Source organism: Danio rerio, chromosome 9 (genome assembly GCF_049306965.1).
Source record: "Danio rerio strain Tuebingen ecotype United States chromosome 9, GRCz12tu, whole genome shotgun sequence".
Classification (NCBI taxonomy): Eukaryota; Metazoa; Chordata; class Actinopteri; order Cypriniformes; family Danionidae; genus Danio; species Danio rerio.
Window position 1 is genome coordinate 39,921,584 of NC_133184.1, and position 17,676 is coordinate 39,939,259.

The 17,676-nt window shown below is 35.6% G+C and overlaps 1 protein-coding gene and 1 long non-coding RNA gene across 26 annotated transcripts in view; one reads left to right on the forward strand and one right to left on the reverse strand.

Annotated features, from left to right (window-relative positions):
- The window catches only part of clasp1a (cytoplasmic linker associated protein 1a), a 127,986-nt gene that overhangs the window by 44,995 nt on the left and 65,315 nt on the right, over positions 1 to 17,676 (forward strand). For 24 of the 25 annotated variants that reach the window (XM_068223402.1, XM_068223403.1, XM_068223404.1 and 21 more), the window contains 2 exons: positions 704 to 801; positions 10,243 to 10,313. In XM_068223402.1, coding sequence (XP_068079503.1) covers positions 704 to 801; positions 10,243 to 10,313 — 169 coding nt within the window. Of the gene's footprint in view, positions 1 to 703; positions 802 to 10,242; positions 10,314 to 16,132; positions 16,190 to 17,676 lie in introns of those variants that run through there. The other variant, XM_073912031.1, reaches the window with a different exon arrangement.
- Positions 10,181 to 15,304, reverse strand: LOC141376178 (uncharacterized). Its single transcript, XR_012385562.1, has 3 exons — positions 13,452 to 15,304; positions 11,697 to 13,275; positions 10,181 to 11,596 (listed from the first exon to the last, which is right to left on the reverse strand). It is a non-coding gene; the product is annotated as an uncharacterized lncRNA (long non-coding RNA).

Sequence of the window (17,676 nt, forward strand, 5' to 3'; positions counted from 1 at the left end):
TGTGTGTTTGTGTGTGTGTATATTTATATATATATATATATATATATATATATATATATATATATATATATATATATATATATATATATATATATATATATGTATATGTACAGTTAAAGTCAGAATTATTAGCCCCCCTGTTTCTCTAATAACTGATATATTTTAACTTTGCCATGATTACAGTAAATAATATTTTACTAGATATTTTTTAAGACACTTCTATATAGCTTAAAGTGACATTTAAAGGCTTGACTAGGTTAATTAGGGTAATTAGGCAGTTTAGGGTAATTAGGCAAGTTATTGTATAATGATGGTTTGTTCTGTAGACTATTGAAAACAAATATAGTTTAAAGAGGCTAATAATTTTGACTGCTGCTTTTATTCTAGCCAAAACAAATAAGACTTTCTTCAGAAGAAAAAATATTATCAGACATACTGTGAAATTTTATATATATATATATATATATATATATATATATATATATTTTTTTTTTTTTCACATTATTATGTGTTCTAATATATATATTCTACAATATATAATACACAATATTATATATTCTAAATGGAAATGTAACATTAATTTTATTTTAGAAAATGGTTTTCACTGAAATTATTAAAAAAATTAAAGTGGACCCTTTCAATATGGACTCTAATATAATAATTTTCAAGACAAGTTCAATTGTTGTCCATTTAATCTGCCCAGGTTCGAGATGCGGCCATGAACTGCCTTGTGGAAATATACAGACATGTTGGAGAAAAAGTTCGGATTGACCTTAGCAAAAAAGGACTGCCGCAATCAAGGTAAATCTTTTTTTTTTTGGATCCCTAATAAGAGAGTACGTTTACATGAACACTAATAATCTGATTTTAATATAATTAAGACAATACTCTTATTAAGAGTCTAACATGTAAACAGCAGTTCTTGATTAATTGAATCTGATTAAGGTCATAATCGAACTAAACAGAAATCAGGCCAAGACATGTGGAGTCTGCTGACTTTAGTTGCATTATTAAAGTGCAGTACAGGCATGTAAACGCCTTAATCAAACTATTTCCATCGTGTAGGACTTTTTGCTGCGTTTTGCAACAGGATATTTCATACACACAATGCTGTTTGACACTATTCTCTGCACCTACGCAGTCAGTGAAGGACCACAGACACATGCACTGCGAAATGTGGAGTTTTTTTCTCCATACGGCATGCTGTATCCAATTCCATTAAAACAACACTCTTCCAGCAGTTTATACTCTCATCCAATAACTCGTTTGTCACGGGGGTATGCATGAAGTGTTCCTGAATGAAAGTAAAAGTGCCAAACTGGAGTTATGAAATTAAAATTTTTAATTAAAAATGAAACACCTGAAAATACATAAACTTAGGAGGAAAATGTGAATAGCGTAATGAACCAAATACATTTTGTGCTATAACATGTAAAACTGGATCATGAACGAAGTATCCAAAAAGCAACTCATGTAAACACCTTAATCATATTATTGTTTTATTCAATAATACAAAGAAAACTAATCAAGTTAGATTAGAAATTAAATTGTACAATAAAATATGTGTGCTGGTATGTATTGAACACATAAAAATAGAGATGTAAAAAAGGGCATGGAAATCCCAGACAGCAACTGAAATCTCTCAGTAGTTAGAAGTTAGTTAAAATCTCTCAGAAGGGCCCTGCCCTTCATCAGTGTAAATAAATGTCAGGTGCTTCAGTCCAACATCTACATAACCCGGATGATGAAGATGAAACCAGGGTGGACATTTCAACAAGACAATGATCCTGAACACAGCAAAGGAAACTCTCAACTGCCATTACACACAACTGATTTTTTAGATTTGTAAGCTTATCATTGAGTCTAGTTATTTACTTATGTAAATGTGTGCTAATATATATTTATTCAAATGGATTTACATTTTAAAACCTAAAAGTTTATAAGTTTGTTTTTTTTATCTCCGGTTTTAAATTTTTAGTTGTGATACTCCTAAAATCATTCCGCATGAATCTGCTGATTTTTTTTTACACTTTTTTTTTTTGAGATACTGTGTGGCCCTGCTTATACTACCTTATAAACAACATTTTTGTTAATATAAAACTTGCCTATATTAAGGCAAATAATTTGATCACTGATGTCCACTTAAACATAGTCACAGACACCTCATAAGCTTCTGTGCTCTTCTGTTTTTTCTTTAGAAACATATGTTGCTATCTGTTCATTTACTTCTACCAGGCGTTGATAAATCTAGACAGATGTTCCCCACCATTAGTAAGCGTTTTAAAACAGAATGAAAACATTTATGAACCAGTCTGCAATGCTTCTTTTCACTTAAGGGGCTAAAGTGGCTATTCATACAGGTCATTAGGTCTTAATTTCCCTGCGGACCTTGAATCTGCTTTTTAACTTGAGACTAATTTGCTCTTAGCCTCTACATTTATATGCTCATAGCACACTGCCTTTCAGCTTAAACCTTCTTACAGATAGCATTCCGAACTGTGTGCCACTCACAGATGTTTTGCTTTGTGAATTTTAGCACAAACTGATTGAAGTTGAGGTCACAGCTAGGAGGAAAGCACGTCGGCATTTGCTTGTGGTCTGAATTTGGTTGTAACATCTGTTAGGTGTCCCTCCCCCTTAAAATCTGTGCATGTCTCCAGGGTGCATGCAGGCATCTGTTTCTCTGATCTTCTCAGTGGTTATAGTTTTAAGACTTTGAGGGCAGGCTCAATTGGAACATGCCTGGGGAAAACAGTTTGCTCTGACAGTATGTAGGATTGACACCTAGTGGTTGAACTAGGTATTGCAGTCTAAATTCAAAACATTACCAGGAGAGTGCCTGATGATGCAAGTTACTCAGCTAATGTTTACATTTTTGTAATTCATTCATTTTCTTTTCAGCTAAGTCCATTTACTTATCAGGGGTCGCCACAATGAAATGAACCGTCCATTTTCGTAATATTTGTATTATTTGCTGTTTAAAAACTACATCAGGTGGATTTTATATCTCTGAATGTGTCTCATTTTGGAGGCTGCTACTGTTCTCTGGAATATATTTTGAGGCAGCCTTCCTGACTAAATTGAAATGCAATGTGTTTTCCGTCAAGGCAACTTGGGGTGCTGAAATATATTTGGGTTAACTGACAGTGGGCGTTACACAGATGAAAACAATGACAGATGCAGCGTCCCAATTCGCATACTTCTACTACGTACTTTTTTGTGAAGAAAAAGTACAAACTTTTGAGTGTGTAATGATAAGGTATGCAAGATTTGGGACATACAATTTCCGCATAAATGGGTCATTTTGTTGCTTAGTTACGTCCCCTGTCAATCATCTCGACACATCATCCACATATCTTTCAAATTTAATTACTTACTTTATCGGAGATGCAGCAGCAGGTTAATCTGTCATTCACGAGTCTTTCATTCAGATATCTCCTTGGGTTTTTGGATAATTATGCATTCAGATGTCCAAACATGTCTTTATGTAAGTTTACATTGTTTTTACAACTTTTACAACTGTAATTTAAATATTTTCCAGTTGGCTAGATATTAATTAATAATTTGAGTTCAGATCAGTTTCCTTCATTTTTGTCATTCAAAACAATAGATTGTAATGCACAACGAAATTAGTTTGCATCAGACCCAACAAGAACATAAAAAAACATCTAACACTATTAAAAGCTAACATTATAAATAAGCTTTAATAAATTATAAATATATAATAAATAGTTAAACAAAAAATTACCCAATTAAAAAAAAAATCACAAAGGGGAATAAATTAATACTTAAATAACTATTGCACAGTTTGCTATAGTAGTTGTAATATTAACAATTTGTGCTAGTTTAACTATTTATTGATTTATTTTTACATACTAGCTATCCATAGTATTTAAGATACGGTATTACTCAAAAGTCACGAAACCGCACTGATTTGCTCCTTAGGCTTCATAAATGCCAGCCTGGCGGCATGAGCGTTAGCAGGCTATGGCCAGGGTGGGTTACATGCCTTAAAATGTTATTTGCCCTAGACAGACAATGTTGTTGATACAGTTCCTTGATAGATGTCATTTTGACTCCAACTGACCTTTCAGCTGACTTTATTATCTTCTTAATAGTGTTCTTGTAGTTCACTGCTATTCTCATACCAAAGTTAAATGCCATTAGTGAGAACATTCTCAAAAGCTCCTTTGCAAAATGTTGTGTGGATTGATGGGCTGAGGTGTGCTCTTTTTAACCTTCTCAGAAAATGCAGTCGCTAGTGTGCTTTCTTTGCAAGACAAGTAGTATAGAGACACCAAGTCAAGTAATCAGTAATGTGGACCTCCAGGAATTTTAGCTGCTATGCAGTCTCCACTACGATGCTGTTGATATAAAGGGGAATAAGTGGGGTGTTTTTTCCTGAACTCGATCACCAACTCCTTAGTTTTTTTTAAACATTCAGAACTAAGTTGTTGTCGCTTCATTTTCTCCCTGTAGTTTCTCTCATCATTGTCCTGGACCCACTAATGTGGGTCATTCAGTCAACTTTACCAAAGCCTCGTTGGTTTCCATTAGCCTAGTTATTAGTGCATCAACATATGGCACTGAGGTGCTCACGGTGGCCCGATTTCGATTCCTAACTTAAGATCCTTTTCCGATCTTTCTTCTCTCTCTTTGCTCCCAATTCTTTTCTGTCTCCGCTCTACTATCCTATAAAATAAAGGTTAAAAACCCCTCAAAACATATATTTAAAAAAAAAATCTTTACCAATGCCTCTTGACTTGATGTTTGGTCTCACATGTCCACCGTGTTTGTAGTTTGTTTACTAGAGTTTGTAGTTCTAATGGAATTCATGTCCAACCCATTTTGGGCATTAGCGATTCGAGTGCGGACAGTTCTTCACTTTAAATTTCTACCATCCATCTGGGAACTTTTGGCATACTCTTTTCAACATACTACAGTTTCGGACATATATTCAAATATTATTTAGGTTGTAAAGTATGCAAATTTGGATGCAGCAAGACATTCCAACACACATTTTGAAGTATAACTGACTTTAGCCTTGTTTTTCAGATAAACAAGTGCATTCACTTACCATGTTACCTAAATATCTGCAAACATACTGTCCTATTTTATACGTTAGAAGTGTCAAAAGCTTACACAGCACATTTAAGACACAATGTCAAACCATCAGCTCCTTTGTATAAAGTAATTGTGTATGCAAGTGTAATGCAAATCTGTTATGTTTGTACTAGGCCACCAAATCTCATTAATATAATAGTTTGGGTTATATTAAACTATTTTAAGCTGATGCTTATTCATTTCCGAGAGCGGCACTCATTAGATTTGATTAGATTAGTATAATTTCTGTGCTGCCCTCTTAGTCGGCTTCATGCTCATATGTGCCCAGAATTCTTTGGGTTTAGACTAAAACCATTTACTATAAATGAAAACCACACAATTAAAATGGCCCTTGGAGGGGATCTGTGACAGAATCAGAACCTCATTGGTTTCTCACTAAAGCCCACGATTAGCTGAAATCAAGCGTGTGCAGCATAGTTTTAATATTCCAAATGCTCAATATTCATTTTAAGCATGCTGACAGGCAGTCATTTTTTTTAGCGCTGATATGTATTTTGTGGACTGTCGTGACTGTCTTTGTGAAATTCAAATCTTCTCAGCTTAATATAGAGGCATGCAGTCAGTTTGCATGGATGAAGTGAATAAAGGAAGAAATCTCTTTTGAACACTGTTGCACAGCGGTTTAGCAAGCAACACTTTTTTTACTCCTCTGAAAATGCAGAAAAGCATCTCATTTGCAATTCAAAACCCTGTTGTGAGGCAGTTGGTAAAGCAGAAATGATGGACTTTGCAGGATTAAGTGTTTGCATTTGTCAGTCATTGTAAGCAGGGATGCCTTCATTTAAAATGAAATCCGAACAGCATGATTGTTGGGAAAAGCAGTGTTAAATATTAATATTACAGAGCTTTAATGACTTGTCTAACTTAAAATTTAATGATTTTGCCAGTTAGTCTGAACTTCGAACTTAAACTTAATCACTTTATTTGTAGAGCCAACAATTAACATGGCAAGTGAACATTTTGAATATTCAATGTCACCCAACCTTATTTAGAACCAAAAAATGATTCTTTGCCATGAGTCAGAGAGGTGGCATCCCGTCTACATTTAAGCATGGCAGAATCCCCCCTCACAGGGTGCTGAGAACATGAGGATGAATCGGCTTTGATGCTCAAGGCTCTTGGGATCTGCACAGACAATCTTCCGAGAGGGATTGAAAGGATGAAGGATTCTCAGAGGGTTTTACAGATAGAAAACACCCTCATCTCTGTGAATGTGCGTAGTGGGAGAGGTTTTAGGAAGATGTGCTGCATGGTTCGGTTTCATATGTGCTCCAAAGAGTTTGTTGTCATTTTAGGGTGTTTCCCTCCAAAGTGTTGCTTTATTAAAGAGATTGTATCATATTTTCCCTTGAGATCCATGTAGAGTGTTTATTTCTTCTAATAATAGTATATTTCCAACACTTTGATGCTTACGGTCACCATCAATCCGAAGTTATTCTTCTTAAGCCTGGTTTATACTTGACGTGTTTGCTAGTTCGATTGAGTCCGCGTTTTTTTCAACTTGAGTGAACAGTTTGTGCGGCGCCACATTTGATTTGAGTTGAATATGAATCACTTTAAAAATGATTTTGTCTGAAACAGTTATACCTGTACTGACATCTTTAAGATCCGTGCATGCATGATCATTGAGACAACCAGATGGACAATAAATATTGGCTAGAAATTGCAAAAGCTGTGGGAAAGGGATAAGTTTGTTGAAATCAAAAAGAGAGGCCATGGCAAAAGTGAAGACCCAGTTGGTTTTAATAAACAATTACAGAATAAATTATTTCCACCATTCATAGGTTTTACTCTGATGTAAATATTACAGTTTTGAATTTAAAACTATTTAATAGTTACAAAACTTAAGTGAAGTAACAAATTATTTCTTTGATGAAGGGAAAAGAATATTTGAACCTATTGGTTTACAATTTACTGATGACCTATTTTTCTGGTAGCCTATGTGTGAATTTTAGTGCAGGCTAAGGGCGTACTCACACTATGCTATCCGAACCGTGCTCAGGCCCGTTTCTTGGATCGTTTGAGAAGTGTGAGTGCTCTGAATCGGGCTCAGGCACAGTTCACTTGGCCGGCCATGGCCCGGTTGGAAGAGGTGTGCCAGAGCGCGGTTTACCTGGACTTCGGGGCGATACACTTGTAGTGTGAGTGCAAAATGTGCCTGAGCATAAAACTGAAAGCGAGACATGACCCAGGCCCAACTAATGTGAGTGCTGGCCATCAGGGGGAGACGGGAGGGGGGGCATGCATGCTTTGGCCCGGTTCAAGGTAACTGTACATAGTGTGAGTATGCCCTAAATCTACAAAAACACTATTTTTTGGTAAGTGTACTTTTTTTGGCTTTTATTTTTTGCCATAATAAAAAATATTATTTTAGAGCAACCCATGTTTTGTTGTCATTGATATTTTACTTTAATAGGTAGAACTGTTCGAGATATTAACAAAAGCAAGTGATACATTAAAGTTTGATTTAAAAAATCTTAAATAGTATCAAAAATCTTTATAATCATTAAAATAAAGTATAAAAAAATAATAAAAATAATTTGTTTCAAATCTTGAATGTATTACGCCCCATATCTAGGAGTAAACAACATGGGCAAAATAAACGGAAAAACAAATGTGTTGGGGTGGTGGATTTTCCAAACAAAATACAAAATATGGGATAACACAAAAACAACAAGAAGGTGGGACAAAGTAAAAGACACATGCAATGCGCAATAAAATATAATAAACTTTAGTCGTAACAAATTATATTAATGATATGACTTCGTTCCGGAAACTTTCTACTTCTCTGTTTTTTACGTCTGACTTGTCGTTTTAAAGAATAAAACAATGTCTAAGGTGTCAAGTATAAAAGCCTTGTCCGTTTCGTGAGTTGCGCGCGCAGTCAGTGGAGGTTCTCGACGCAGCAGCAGCTAAAAGTATAAGTCAGCCTTTAGATGAGATCCAAATGTAGAGTGTGGCTTAATTTTGTTCATTAGAAATTAATTGGATCTTTTTTTAACACATCATTAGAAAAAAGAAAAGATGACATTGCAAGTGGAGGGGCAGTTATTTAAAGTAAACTCATCTTTGTTTCTATATCCGCTTGAATAATGCAATTATGTTCATAACTTTAGAGAGATAAAAGGCAAAGAAGTCACATTGTTCACACCAGGTGGTTAAATGTCTCTTTTGTCCATTTTACAACACATTCACACCTGTACTTAGTGTTGTCCACTTGTGTTTAGATTAAGTGCATCTTAATGCCAGGTGTGAACAGGGCTCAGTGATGTTTCAGTTCAGTATGTATGTCAATGTTGTGGAATTTGAATCTCTTCTGACCCCCAAAAAGCAAGCCTAAAGCGACAGTGCTAAGGATTTGTCCCTTCACTGGTCTTTGTTGAGGATCAGTCCTGTGGGCTCATCTCAACGATGTCCTTTCTGACTGTGTAGGGCTGTGTTGTGGTTGTCCTCAGTGCACCTCAGTAATTTAGCTGCATATGGACCGGATCCAAATGAATGCTAACCATTGCATAAGGGAGAGAGACACACACTAACACAAGCAGCAATGCCATTCTTCTAGCAAAAGAAAAAAAAAATCACATTGCATTTTTTTGCATTTTTATTTTGCATTCATAAGAATATTTTGACTTTAGCATTGTTTTTCAGATAAACAAGTGTATTCCCTTAGAGTCTGTCTTAAATATCTGCAAACATATGGACCATTGCCCTAATGCAGCCTAACAGGGATTTGTATTTGAACAATTTGTTTGTATGTTATGGATTTGCTAGTGAAAAGAGGGGTCTTTAATAGATTTAAACTTGCGTAACGAGTTAAACTAATGTAAACAGACACAGATTATTAGGGCATGTATAAATCATGTATAATAAACACCGCAATATTCCAGTTTAAAGAAATATTGGTAACACTTTATTTTAGGTCACAATTCACTGTATTAACAAACCATTAACTAACACTACTAACTTAATAAACTACCAATTAGCTGTTTATTAATAGCTAGTTAGGTAGAAGTTGGGTTTAGGTTTTTAGTAGGATTAGAGATGCAGAAAAAGATCATACTTTGACTACTAATGAACAGTTAATATTTTAATAAGGTGTTAATAAGCCAGTAGTCAATAGCATGAATTGTCATGTAAACTAAAGTATTACCCAAATATATAAAAACAATGCCATTATTTAATAGGTGTTTAATTCCATAAGTGACTAGTGTAGGGGATATAAAAAAAAAAGTCTACATTACAAATTAAGCCATGCGAAAAGACTCATGGAATAGAAAGTTGTCAATCAGTTGTAGAGTTTCAAAAGCAATAATTCTGTGTGGCCCTTTAAAATGGAACAATTTAGGGCTGCTATACTAAAGGGAAGTTCCCAACATTGTTTTAAAGTGTTCAAACTTTGGAGCAACATTTGAAACGACCCTTCACGATGGCAGTCATGATTGCTCCCACTCTCAAGTGCATTTTCTAGGTAGAATCATCTCAACTCGGATGCATGGATGACCTCTGTTTTGAATGGCTACCCTCTACATATGCAACACACTTCTGGATCTGCTGGTTTGCTGTGAGGCCAAATGTAGTTGGTGTAAAGCCTGCATGACACTGATAGGATCACAAAATCACCCATGCTGAAATGTTGAAACATCAAATGTTACATCATGGCCAGTCTCGCCCAACCAGACTTCTTGCTAAAAGCAAAACGTCTGGATCTCATTGTAGCTTGTTCTGGCCATGAACTGCCCTTTTAGGCTGTCTGACCAACATGTGAAGCCACCAGCTACTTTTATTCTCCGTTGTGTCCATATTTTTGGAGTTTACATCATCATGTCATTATTTCCTTAGCTAACTGTCCAAGTATTTCCAAAGTACTAGTGTAGTATAGTTGAGAGGTTTCACCAGACTGAAAGGAGTGACTGAATGAAAGGTATTTCCATTTCATAGACATTAACCCTGCTTGCTGAGAGAGTTTCCTGTTAGATTTGCAACAGCTGTTTCTAAGGATTGTGTTTTGTACACAGGCTCATGTTGGAAAAATTATATTTACAGGAGTTACTGTTCTGAAGGACTAGTCATTGTTTTTCTTTGACTGACTAATCTTTAGCTACTTTTGTTTTTTTGCAGGTTGAATGTAATTTTCAGCAGATTTGATGAAGTCCAAAGATCTGGGAACATGATCCTCTCCTCAGGTTCAGGTAAGAGCTATGTTTATAATGAAATTCCAAAAATTTAGTTTCTCAAGCTTGCTTTTTAATTATTATCCTCACACAAAACATGATGTTTGATGTTTGTTTAAACTGCTTATTTAAAATGAGTTGAAACAACACACGTCTTGTTTTTTGGGGGGAGCAGTGAGGGGGAACTTAATTGTTTTATCTTCATTCCACTTAAACTAATACGTTAACTTAATTCATTCATGTTGTTCCAACATGAATCGATTATGTGGAACCCAGCATTTTTTACAGTGCTGTATTTTTTTTATTTTTGTTTACCCTGACTTTGTTCAATAAGTTATTTCTAATCCTCATGTCATTTCTAATTGGATCAAAAGTTTTCTTTTTTTAATCTATAAACAGTTTTTTTTTTAAATTTATTATTTTTTTTTTATAAGAAATGAACTACGGCTGCACGATATTCGGAAAAATTAAAGTTGCGATTATTTTGTATTTCTGTGGTTTTTATTTTTTACAATATCTATACAATTTCACCAGGTGACTCAAATAGCTCTATATATGGGAATAATTTATACAGTTTAGATTGGGATAATTCTGTAGGGGAGTGAATGATGCATGAAATGTGATAAACAAATTACAAGCACAGATAAACAAATATAAAAACTATACAGGGCTTTATGGTTTTCTGGATAGTCTTAATTGTTTTCATCTGCAGAAATTGGAAAAAACTAATATAAAATAAAACTACAGCAAAAGTTTTTGTTGTTTAAATAGTTTAATGAAATATTTTTTTTATTGAAGTTACAAATGGTAAAATTTTATGTGCCTGAATGCTTTAAAGGGCCATGAAAACCCCTCTCTTTTGGTTCAGGTCCACCTCAGAATTCGTAAAAAAATCCATCATAATGTGCGTGGAGAGCGGCGACGAGAGGGAGGAGTGGGCATGGCCGGCAGAGCGGGAAAAGAAAGAGGGGAATAAACACCTTGTCAGTTGACTCACAAAATAAGGCGCAAACCGTGGGGAGACCCAAGATTTTATAGTTTACAAAGTTAAAATGCAGAAGAAATAAACAGGAATTTAATGCCCTGCTACATTTGTTATTCGTAATTTCATATACACATTTGTTTTATCATTAGATAAATATGTAAACACTATAAATGAGGAGGACTCCTGAATCCCAATTCAATTAAAAAAATGCTTGCTACAAATCAACAACTTTGCTGTATCAGCCCTGACAGCATCGCAGGGAAACACATGCAAAAAACCTTGTGAATCATGTAAACAAACACATAACATTACGACCCTTTATGAACGGCTAAATACTGCTTGCCATGCGTGGACACGATCTCACCCAGTCATTGGGTCTCACAGCTTGGCAGGTCTGCCTTGCCTTCGGAAAGCACATGCTCTCATGAATAATTAAGAAGCAGGGTCTTCTCATAGGATAAGAAAACTCAGCTATGAATATTAATGAGAAACCAACGCATCATCACTTCACTAGCAGATTCACGATATGTCACTAGTTTTGATCCCGCCCCAAAAATAATTTTAAATCCAGAAGATGTAATTAGGGAACAAAAGCTCAGAATTATCCAGTTTTCCCCACAACTAAAGCTGACAGGTGCTAACATCGTCTTAACTGATGCTTAACACACACAAGTCAGTTCTAATTTTTATTAAAAAAACGTGGGTGTCTTGAACCTTTAAACTCTCTTAGGGGTTAAAAATGTGCAAATGATAAACTTTTACTCTATTATGGTTAAAATCTGCAGTAACTCCACAAATCTCATGTATTTGGAATTGTTTGGCTATATAATGCTGATAAAATATACATATAATCCTAAACTATATAAATCAACATAGGAGATCCTGCGATGTGACTACTGCAGATGTGCACATTGCAATATCGTTGCTGAAACGATATATTGTGCAGCCCTATCATTACCATTTCTCCATCCTAAATGCTTTTTCTTTAATTGAGCTCATCTCTGCATTTTGGAAAGGATACATGTCATATTACTTTAATACATATCAACGTGCCTTATAATGCAGTCTACATTTATAATTCTAACATTTCATCACTTCTCACACCCCTTAAGGTATTTTTGTTTCTTATTAATATTTGTATTTGTAGCATCGCAACAAAAAATTTCAGTATGATGAGTGTAATACTTGCATAAACTATATGAGATGCTTTGTACTATACCTTTGGAAGAATGTATTTGCTATTTAATTGACAATATTGATTTGATCAGATGCACTAGATGACGGCACAAAAGGCTTTTTTCATCATGCTTAATGAAGAAGACTGTTGCAGGTCTAAAAGTATTAGAGGGTGGTATGAAACATGTTTGTTTTCAAGACAGAACGAGGAGGTCTAGGTCCCTTTCTCCTTCCCCTCCTCCCCCTGTCTCCCCTGCGGCCCGTGGCACATTATACTACAGGATTTGTACTCGTTTTGCATTTCAGTGGGTGGTTGAAAACAGCATCTGGGGTATAAGGATATTTTTGTGGTTTCACTGAAATGTCTGTTTATTGGGTTGATCATTTCCATAGGTTTTAGTTTTCTTTGCAGAACTATAAATCTGTCCGTAAAACCAGAGAAAATGTGAATCTGTCCTCATTTTAAGGATAAGGGTTGACTTTAAAATTACATCTGTAAGGGAGAAAGAAAGAGAGCAATACTCTTTATGTTGTGTGCTGCAGTGCTTTGAGAAATGTCTGATTCAAAGGGACTCGCTTTGTCACCTTTAAGAGTTTTGATCTATTTAATGTCACACTGATTCTGAAATTGAAAAGCTTTGATGTATTCTTGGTTCACGTTGCTGCATATTAAGGATTTGAGGTGTGAGAGTTTTACTAATGAAGACTCGTTGTTCATGCATGCTTTCGGCATGGAGACTGATTTGGATACACTGTGGTGAAGCTTTAATCAGAGATGTACATGTAATGCTTTCTGTTTTGGTTACTGTTTTTTTTTCTCTGAAAATTGGTGGATCTTTCAATTTTCCTGCATCATACTGGAGCATATTGCATATGTAATAACCAGGGCCAGACAGAATCTGCGGACGTTTTTTGCTATTTCTGCGGAGAGTTTTGGTAAAAATCTGCGGATTTTTGTGGAATTATTTTAGGAGTATCCAGCGGAGTATCATAACTAAAACCTTAATATATGAAATAAAAAGTAATAAACTACTGAATAAAAACTGAATTAATTCAGATTTACACATTTACTCAAGTAAATAAACAGAATTAATGATGGGCTAAAAATCTGCAGAAATCTGCGGAATTCTGTGGAAAATCTGCGGAATTCTGCGCGCGCAGATTCCGTGTGGGCCTAGTAATAACCACATTTTGTTTCCGATTTGAAAATCAGTGCACTATTTGTGACAGTATATTTAATAAATACTGTCTTCAGACTACTATTAGTTACCTAATGATCTCCTAAATGTACAACTTTTGTCATTTATATTTCTGTAGCGCATATTCTAGAAGATCTTAACGCTTTAAAACTCAGTTCATGACCTTGTATTGTCCAATTAGGTTAATCTAAGTACATACATGTATTCAAAAGCTTTTTGTGCATTGATGCAGCATAATAAAGTAATGAAGCTGATGGCTTCCTGGCCATTGGGACGAACTAGACGGAGAACCTACAAACTGTTAAATGCTTAAATATTTTTTTCCCCCCTTCAATTTGTCAATTAGTGAAGTATTTTTTTTTTCCTCTCCACTGTCGCCACTAAACATGCCATTTTCTTGAGTGAAATTTAAACCACACTAAACTGAACTTCAACTCTAAAATCTGGACTAACTATGTAAAGCTGCTTTGAAATAATCTATATTGTGAAAAGCGCTATAGAAATAAACCTGAATTGAATTGAATAATTAAATAAATATAAAGCAAACAGGCGGCAACAGCCCCTCATGGTGACTACTGCCAAACTGAAAACAAAACAAACAGAATGGCTGCATCTGAAAACGCCTACCACTTGATTAGGTACTACATTTGAATTTCAATTTTTACTACATGACCATTAGAAAAGTACATACTATGAATGCGAGTAGTTTGAATGGAACTCGGACATACTACATCCACCATTTGTCATGATCACGTGACTTACCAACCTCAGTTGTGTCTTTTTACTCCCATTCATAAATTATCTCCTGTTGCATCATGGGATAGCATACAGTCCATTAAATGCACACTTCAGAATCTTCAGAAGTTCATCTGGGTACTTCTTGAAATACTGTTTTTTGAACACTATGAATTCAGACATACTAGTCGACTCAAATACTGTTTTTGGCATACTATATAGTATGGAAGAATTCGATTTCGGAAGCCCAGACCTAGGATTTGGTGTACCAGCTGTTCGTAAGTTCTTTTTCAAACTGGAATGTAAAGTTCCACTTTGGTTGCACCACATGTACTTAGGGCAAAGTGTAGTTAGTAGATTGTAAGTTCTCCGTAAAGTCATGCGTAGTTGCGTTAAATGAAGTATTATCCAATAAAAAGCATTTAAATTGTTAACTGCTTTAAAACTCTGCAACTTATACATCTATAAGTGTCATATAAAAATGAAATGACATTGCATTTTTATAGTACATTAAATTAGTCAGTCACTAATAACAGGCTACGCACACATCTGCTTCCCGAGCCATGAATACACAGAGTTATCAAAACTTTTTAATATCCTACATCATCAAAGAGATAAATACCAAAAGGAAAAACTCAGTCATAAAGAAATTCTCATTTTTTAATTGATAGATACAATTGACAGGAACAATCCTTGATATAAAATTAAACTCTTCTTTCACAGACCGGAATAATGCGAGATATGGGAGGAAAATGAGACTTAGAGTAGAGGGAGATCATTCTTCATTATGATCACAAGCTCCTCGATGTAAACTAATCTCGCTGTTGTCTCTTTTCTACCGTTATACATGGGGCGAGGCTGCCGTTAATATTTAGTTAGACTGTAGCGTTAAGTTTAAACTAAGTTCATTGGTGAAACAAAGAATATTAATTAATGTGTAAGTTGTAACTTAGTGTTCTTTTAAGTCCCTACTAGGTTACGTTTCAACTTACACACTGCTGGTGTAACCAGACCCTGCTCCAGCTGCAACCCATCACTGGGAAACATCCACACAATCTGATTCACACAAATACACTACGGACAATTAAGCTTACCCAATTCACCTGGACCGCATGTCTTTGGACTTGTGGGGGAAATCGGAGCACCTAGAGAAAACTGACCCAGCCAAGGCTTGATCCAGCAACCTTTTTGCTGTGAGGTGACAGCGATATCCACTGCTCTACCACGCCGCTTATTGTTATTTTTCATTTATTATTACTATTCAAATAATTGATTCTTAAAATCTAACAAACAGAAACTAATTATGTTTAAGTAAATAATCAAATGTCCCTGAAATTTTAAACACCCTAATTTTCTTCTGGATACAGCTTTTTTGGTGCTTATCTGTATAAATATTAATAGCATTATGTAATACGAAATAACTTTCAATTGCACCGCTAATGTGTTATATCTTTTGGGTGAAGGCCAGAATATCTAGAGTGTCTTTCCTGTGCACCGATTCTAGTTGGTGCAAAGAAAATGTTTCACGTCGAACAAGCAGGATCAAAACTGAAGCAAGGACAAGCAAACAGCCCTGCATTCAGTCTTACAGAGGAAATGCTTCCTAAGTCCTTTATTTCAAATAGTTGGGTGGCTTTTGTCTTTGGTGAAGTCACAAGACCACAGCAGCAGGAAGGGAAAGGGAGGGAGAGGCGGAGAGCTGAGAGAGAGGCACTGTAAAAAAAAAAAGCTACAGCTTTGTTATATTTGCGGTCTCTGTGTGAATTGAAGAGACGCTTGCTCTATGACAACCGGAGAAGGTAAGGACTGGAATGGAATGGCGGCGTTAATGTCAGGGACAAATAAAAGCAGCCTTAAACCTCCAGCTGCTGTTCTGCCAAGGGGACGGCATGTTTGTTTGTGTTTTCATGTTTACAGATGATAGCGCTTCTGAGATTTAAAAATTCCTGTGCTTTGGCTGTTTTTACTGTCTCTTTGGCTAGATTTCGCATTTTTTACACAGAGAGGCAGTGTATGCATTGATATCACATTGTCATGGATTCAGATGTGCACAATTTAGACTTAAGGTATTTAAAGAATGCTCAAGACATCTTGTTCCTAAATTAGTTTAGTCTTATTGATTTCTGCAGCCTGTTACAATTTGTCTCTGTTTTTGATGCATCGTATTCAGTCCAGTCCACTTAAAAACGTGATTTTGCTCATGTTGACTGATCAAATCATTTACAAGTGGTTGTTCTAATTATGTTGGCATCAAATCGATGCCTGTAGCTGCCTTGTGTCTTCTGATTAATATATGTCTCACAGCATGAATGTCGCACTTGTACCTACAAAAATAGCCCAAATGGCTGTTTGCTTGTGGTTAACATTATAATTCCCTCTTTGTGGCTTTAGCCAAAAGAGTAAAACCATTGCAAAAAAAGAAAGATGGTTCGTTACGCTAATTTGAACACAATTTAACTACAGAATCATTTATAGCAAGAAACTGATTTCATATGTACTTCAAATAAAGTGCTCAGCAGGTTGTTTTGAAGCCGAATCCACACACAGCGTTTTCTTGGCTTGCTTTAATACCAACTGATAGCATGTTTCCTTTCGCCTGTGAATCCATAGTGATGCAACAGAACAAGGATTCGCATGGCATAATCCTTCATTCGTTCACCTTTAGCAAAGTGCCCTGCTCTGACTATTTATGGTCACTTTATTGCCATTGTCCATAAATTCTTAACATAGTGGTGCCCTGAACAGGTGTATGATACAAACGTGTCTCAGTGTAGCGGTGCTTTCTTGGACAACCTTTTTATATAATACTGATCAGAAACCTGTAGATGATTGATCAATGGTTTAAGATCACTGTATATGCTTTTATGCATAATACGATTGATATTGACCGCAGTTTGAGAGTGAGATTAATGGATCAGGGCATTTGTATTTGTATTTGTGTGTGTGTGTGTGCGAGTTCATGTCCTACAGCACTGTTATGTAAACATGTCACTAGGGCTCTGAGCTTTTCATGCCGATGTACTCAAAGTCATCCCAACATGTTATGCTGTGTCATCGTCTCCGTCCAATCAGCAGCTAAAAAAAAGTTTTCACTTCGTACAGTGAAGGAGAATGGATTGCTTTTGTTTTGTGTTTTCACAGCTCTGTAAGCACGCCATGTTTTTGCGGTAAACAAATGACATTGTTTAAGGATTAAGACAGTTTATCTTTAGTCTCATGTGAAAAGGTCTGATTTAGATGCAGAGGAAGCACTGTGTTCAAAGCTGGCAGGTCATGCAGAAAAGAT